We start from the raw sequence: 6,803 nt of genomic DNA, 5'->3' as shown, positions 1-6,803 counted from the left end.
CTATTTTTGTTTCTGTGGTTTGGTCGCCTTTGTCGACTGATAGTTTTTGACTTCTTTTTGATAGTAGTTGTGGGGGTAGCTGTATTGTTCCCTTCTGTGGGAGCGTCCTTGATTGGCACGCCCCCTGCGATGCGATAAAAAATTCCTCCTGGAGTTACTTCTGCTTTTAGAAGAAGACTCTCCATACTTTTGTTTTGTGAGTTGTTGAGCTGCCTTTTTGCTCTCTTTGACAGTTTTCAGTCGCTCTGTCAAATCATCGCCAAACAATTCTGAACCAACAGGTTCTTTGCTACTGCATATAGTTTTGTAGTTTGTATTCAAATCAACCTTGAAAAGATCTCGACGACACATATTGAGGTCATGATTGGCAGCGGCAATCAGCAACACAGACCTTGTAAGGCTTTCCCATATTTCTTCTGGGGCTGGCAGTGGAGCCTGGTTTTCCACTGTCTCACCTACCTTCCCTGTTAGGTAGGCGAGTGGAGTTAGACCCTTAATCAGGGTTTCTTGCATTTTCTGGATTCTGGCATCCATACTACGTGTGGTTTTCTGAGCAATATCCCATATTTCAGTGTTGACCTTTGTGACCCGCAGCAGTTTGCAATTTTCGGGCCGTTTTATATCCTCTTTGCGTTTCGTCAACACGTGCTCGCTCAGTCCTGAAGCTAAGATATTATCAAGAACTTGTGCAATTTTCTCGTTTAATGCTTTGCCAGTTTGTTCATCTCCAGTGACTTCCTGAACAAGTACATCAACTAAACCGTCCGCGACGGGTTTATCATTGTCTGAGCTTGACCTACTCATTTTTGCCGGGGGTTCCCCCACGACTCCATTATCGTCCTCGCTATCGTCAGGCGAGTCCTCATTTAAGCCGGCATCATAAGCCGCCTTTAGTTCGGCAATAACGGGAGCGAAATTACCTACAACTGCCGTGAGTTGGTCAATTTTGTGGCTGAGTTCGTCAAATCCTTTTGACGTTTTGGATGATTCCTCGTTGATCATCGTGTTTGATGTTATGGTCTCTGCTGACTTTGAAGCCTTTTTGACCTTAGAGACCTTTAAGGCTGGTTGTTTTTCTCTCCTTGTACCAGCATTGGGAGTTTTGCCTGTTGGAGCATCACTCCCTTGTTTCCCCGGCGGCGCCGTGGGGCAATTTTCCTCTACAATTATGTCAAACGCGCTCAGCGTTGATCCCTCTGAATTCATATTGGTAGACAGCGATAAAACGCTTTAAATACAGTTTTGCCTCGCAAAACAACCAAATTATCCTTGTAAGGCAGCGCCTTACGTAGAGGTTTATATATTGTCTGTAAAGGAGGTAGGATGGTGAAGATATTCTTTGATTTCGATTCGCTTGACCAGTCGCACATGTAATGGCGGAGCGTAAGCGTAAGCGTAGCAGAATGACCAGTTATGCGCATGCGTAGTGATCTCGTGGAATCTCTGCGGTGATGACTGATAGAATTAAAGAGTTTGTATAGTGGTTTAGTTGGACTTGCTTTTGAGCTCCGTAAATGTAAATTTGTGCGAAATAATCAAAGAAATAAAGTCACCTTCGTAAAGAGTAGTCTGTGTTGTTCTCCTCGCGATTTGAGGCCGTTTTGCTGTGTTTTAGCTTGACGCCCTAAATTACCGTGCATAAAATAGGGGAAGATCGGAAACTTCTGTTGACACATGCTCGCAAAAATCGCTCGAAAACAACTCTTAAATACTTTCTCTTGAATCAAAACTCGGCAGCACGAAAGCCAAATAGTTGCCCTTTAAGTTCACCAAAAAAAATCCCACAAAAGTCGCTTTGTCGAGCAACCAATCCAGCGAGAATTTTAAATTAACGGCCGTTCTGAATTCTTCTAATGCGTGGAAGGAACTTCTTGTGCAGCTGAGAGACCGTTAATGCGCGGTCAACCTGGACCCTAGTCAAATCTCTCTCAACGGGTCCTCCCCATAGTCTTCTAACACCAACTCTTCACACATACTAAGGTAACCCGGGTAAACTCATCGACTTGACTAAATCGTCGATACTGTCCATCTTCACTGTTTTCAATGGATTTTTACAAATATCCTCTTACCCAGGGTACCTTATTAGACGGACTATGGGGAGGACCCATGACGCTGAGATGTGAAGCGGTGCACAGTGTACATATCATGACCAGTAGTGGGGTGGATGCCAAGGTATCGCCGTCTGCGGTGTTTTGCTTGGACCGAATGACAATAAGTACGATATATAATGGCTGAGCTAACAAACCAGCGATAAGGTCAGAAACTGCTTGCAAAACACTATTTGCAGAAAGTATTTGTAAACAAGCCGAGATTAAATTTTTTCATTTCATGGGCTTGAAATCTTTAAGAAAACATTAAAATCCAGCTGAAATGCGATGTGTTTTGCAAAATTTGGCCAAAAAGTGAAAAGTGCGAGCTCTTGTCGAGCTCAACTCAGGCTTAAAAACAAGTCGGGTGCGAGTGATCAGTGAACCAGTCTGTCAGCCAGTCATACGCCAGTCGGTAAGCAATAAGTCCTTCAGTGAACCAGTCAGTTAACCAGATAGTCAACCAGTCACTCAGCTGGTCAGGTACCAGTGAGTCAGTGAGTCAGTGAGTCAGTGAGTCAGTGAGTCAGTGAGTCAGTGAGTCAGTGAGTCAGTGAGTCAGTGAGTCAGTGAGTCAGTCAGTCAGCCAGTCAGTTCCCCAGTCAGTTAGCCAATCAGGCACCACTCGGTCAGTAAATCAGTTAGCCAATCAGATAGCCTTGAGGTGCCGGTGAGACACTCAACCAATTAGTCAGACAGTCAGTCGCCATTAACTCAATCAGTCAGTCAGCCAGTCAGTCAACAAGTCAGTCAGCTAGTCAGGTACCAGTGAGTCAGTCAGCCAGTATAAGACAACCGTTTAATTAGCCAGTCGCCAGTCGCTAGCCAGTCAGGCACCAGTCTATTAACCAGTCAGTCAACAGTCCGTCAGCAAGGCAGTCAACCAGTCAGTCAAGGACTTTGAAAGGAGCCGGTAAAGATGAAGTTGTCCTTATCGCGTGAAGTCTTGGACTTGATGGCGGTGAAGGATTTCAAGGCGTTCAAGACGAGATTAACGATGTACGAGACTTCCATTCTGTAGTCATAAAGAAAACTGCTGTGAGCGTTGCCACAGAGATGTTTACAGTACTGTCTCCAGCACCGTTCTCGGGCTGATGAACATGGTCCGCTTTAATGATGAACAGCTGCTCACAGAAATTATTCTTAAGAATTCGTTTTGTTTGCTTGATACTAAAATTACCGCACCCTTTTATCTGCTGATACCACGTCAAGTCTATGCCTTTTTTCTATCCTCACAAAATCAAGATCAACAGGAGAAGTTTCTGTATTTTTCCATCGCTGATATCTTATAATATTTCAATGACTGTTTATCTTTTTTCTTTTTTAATGAAGTTTGTCAAATTCAGTTTGTAAAATACGCGCCGGATTTTCATTATATTTCATTAGCATAGCGGCGAGGTGAAAACCGAATTTAGACTTCAGAGTCGGAATCAAACATTGGACTGAAATTTTCGAAAGTTAGGAATACACTCGACTGTCTTTTTTATGTTATTTTCATGAGCTTGTGGGAAAACTTAATCATGAGAAAAAGAGAATAATTCTGAACTGTTTTATTTTCCCTAAAATCATATTATTCATCGCAGCCGATTGTGAGTACTAGTAAATTCAATCAAGGGCGGGTTCACTTGCCCTTCTTAAAATTAGCTTTTTCCAATGAATAAACAATCGCCGCCCGAAACCCATTAAGAAAGATTTAGTAAAGAGTGTACTGAGAGAAGAAGTGCACTTTGGCTTAAGTCAACCACTATACTTTTATTTCATTCTATTTGTATATTTGTATGAGTGGCCAAAGACGAGGAAGAAAACTTTCAAACTCATAATTATTATTTCTGCTTTAATGAAGTTTACTCCATTAAAGACATTTCTCGGAAGAGGAACTTGTTGTGACGTTTTTAACATAATTTATATTTTGGTTCATTGACATCTCTGTCGATTGCAGTATAAAAGTCCTTTTTTCTTCTCAGTCCAATTGCGAGTGAACTGAGCATATATTTAAGAGAATACTCATAATTATTATTTCTGCTTTAATTAAGTTTGCTCCATTAAGACATTTTTCGGAAGAGGAGACTGTTGTGACGTTTTTAACATAATTTATGTTTTGGTTCATTGACATCTCTGTCGCTTGCAGTATAAAAGTCCTTTTTTCTTCTCAGTCCAATTGCGAGTGAACTGAGCATATATTTAAGAGAATACATTTTTATGTTTTCGTAGTGATAGCAAGAAAGTATATTATCTGGATGAAATTAATCATTTAACCTTTTCAGGGCAAGTTTCGATTTAAATGATTTTTATGGTCTTTTTGTTTACTCAGGGAGTGAAACTAATTTGAATGCGGAACAAGCTTTTCCTATATTTGGACTTACTGTCTGCCCTATTAAACATTCATGAAGCTGCGGGAAGTTTTCGAAAATATACACATAATAGATATTTTTCTCATGACGACCTGAACGGATATCATCACCCGCTCAGGATGTTCAAGTGCCTATCATTGTCGCTGACAACAAAACATCCTTCTAAGCACGCTCAATAGCCTCACTATATTATGAAATGTTACTCCTGGGTTCAAGGGCTCTTCTTAGACTTTCTCAGTCTTTTTTTTTTGTTTAATCTGATCGCGGCAGCTTTATTCAGTTAAATTATGAACGTTTTGTTAGACGTTGGATTTATTCTGTATATTAACTTTTTATGTGTTTTTTTTTTTAATAAAAAAAATATGTTGGGTGTTCATTTTCGGGTAAAATAGTTGAGTGATCAGTTTTAGTTCGGCTTCTTCTACGATGAAAGAACTTTACAGACTAGACAAGCCTCGCGCTATTTATTCCGAGAAAAAGGATTAATTGGTCTCCGAATGCATTTATGATATACGTATGTGAAGTAGATTATCATGGCTGCACATGTCGAGACCGATTTTTCAGCGGAAATAATCAACCTCACTTTTCTGCCCCTAGGAAACACTTATGGCAGGGACAGTCACACTCAGACGATAGTGATCTGAGCGCACATTCTACTGAAAACACGCGGGTAGTGCGTGTGTTATACTGCGGGTTTTTTATTCTGCGATTCAGTTTTCCATGAAAGTAAATGACTCATATTTTGAGTAGGGGATAATTTCTTCTTCCATAATATATAGGGGCTTTCGATGGAGGCTCTATTCAGCTGTAAGAAAATAAACAAAATACTGTTTTAACTTCAAAATATTTAATAATCTTTTTAGTGATCTTAGAAACAGGCTTGTCAGGATGAAAGCGTAGTCTTTGCATTTTACTAACTTAGTATATATCGCGTTCTACTTTTATGTATCGAGCACTGTAAAACGGAAAATCGAAATGCAGACTTCTTAATAATATTTTTGTGTGGGTAGAGGGTTGTTTGGTATAATAAGCTGTGGGCTGTGTAGGCGGAGGGTTGGCTTGAATGTCAATAAACTGTGGGTATTTTTGGTCAATTTAAACCGAAATATTTTGTAAGGATGGGTGCCATTCACAAAACCTAAAAACAAACAAAACAAAGGGGTGCATTAGTCATAACTAAAGAAATTTGATCCAACTATGATCACTAAGTCCTATGGGGTACTTAAAACCGAATAACATTTTCAAGGCCCGTCTAAACGCACGTAACATTTCAACGCAATATTGTTGGATCGTGTGATAAAAAATGTTGTGAAGAACCTGGCCAAGCGAGAGCAATATTTTGCAACATCCAAAAGTGTGGCACCAAAAATTTGACCACTTGAAACAACACCAAACAACAATTTAATGGGGTGGCCAAAGGTGTGGAACACGTTGCGCGCAACAACGTTGCAAGATCTTGCGTTAAATTTTGATGGCGTTTGGCCGAGCCTACGTTTCATGATGATTCTGATTTTTACATAATCGATGCCAAATAAACACTTTTATTAATACAAATGTTCTAGGCATTATCCGGTTTGTGGGTTTCCTCTTATTTGTTTATGTCTAATAACTGCTGCGAGAACTATGAGACGTATGTATCGAATGTCATTTGGATTCGTTTAAGAAGGAAGGGTCATATAATAAATTCTGGATCATTATTTGTTTCAAGATTTGTAAACCCGAAGTGTAAAACAACCTATAAAAAAGCGTAAATTGAAAATATAAAAGCTTCCACTGGAGGAAAAGCGACAGAATTTTAAAAAAAAAACACTTTCCCTGAATTCATTTCGTCAGGGAGTTGTCGGCGTCTACTGTGGAAGCAACTAAAAGGTCAATTCAAAGTTTAATTATATGGTTTTTGGCTGAGCGACAACGCTGTATCAGTCAAAAGTTCTTTGTCTTTCCATCGATGCAAAATTATTGAGCCATGAAAATTGGTGTTTTTTGCTTGTTTTTTTTTTCATGTGATAGCTCTCTAATATATTGTAGAACTAGAAAACGTAGATAGCTGAAGCTCTTTATTCTAATTCTAATTATCACCATGCTTAACATTTGTATTCAAATTACGTAGAAATTTCCTTTTAAGATATGTACAATAGCAACCGACACGTTTTGATGTGTGCCTTTTCATGTTGCATCTAAATTAGGCTATCATAAATACAAAGCACTTATTTTCTGTGCCGATGTCGTTAGCAGAGGAGCAACAGCAAAAATTGCACCAATATTCTCGTTTAGACAGGCTCCCTACGGTGATTTTGTCCTTATTACTAGAGATCAATTTTGAATATTACAAGTAAACCATTTTATTACTACTTTATGCAGGCTG

At 39.6% G+C, this 6,803-nt stretch overlaps 1 protein-coding gene across 1 annotated transcript; it reads right to left on the bottom strand.

The window, feature by feature from the left end:
* LOC148721379 (uncharacterized) lies at nucleotides 1-1,386 on the bottom strand. Its single transcript, XM_088736152.1, has one exon. It carries the CDS (start codon nucleotides 1,204-1,206, stop codon nucleotides 1-3), a length of 1,206 nt encoding a protein of 401 aa, XP_088592278.1. The 5' UTR covers nucleotides 1,207-1,386.
* Between the last annotated feature and the right edge of the window lie 5,417 nt (nucleotides 1,387-6,803).

This window comes from Stylophora pistillata, chromosome 10 (assembly GCF_964205215.1).
Source record: "Stylophora pistillata chromosome 10, jaStyPist1.2, whole genome shotgun sequence".
Lineage (NCBI taxonomy): Eukaryota > Metazoa > Cnidaria > Anthozoa > Scleractinia > Pocilloporidae > Stylophora > Stylophora pistillata.
The sequence above is the reverse complement of the archived record's forward strand: the minus strand, read 5'-3'. Positions and strand labels throughout refer to the sequence as shown.

What these genes read in the sequence shown, in the direction of transcription:
- LOC148721379 (XM_088736152.1), bottom strand. Translation starts at nt 1,206, where the DNA reads ATGAATTCAGAGGGATCAACGCTGAGCGCGTTTGACATAATTGTAGAG.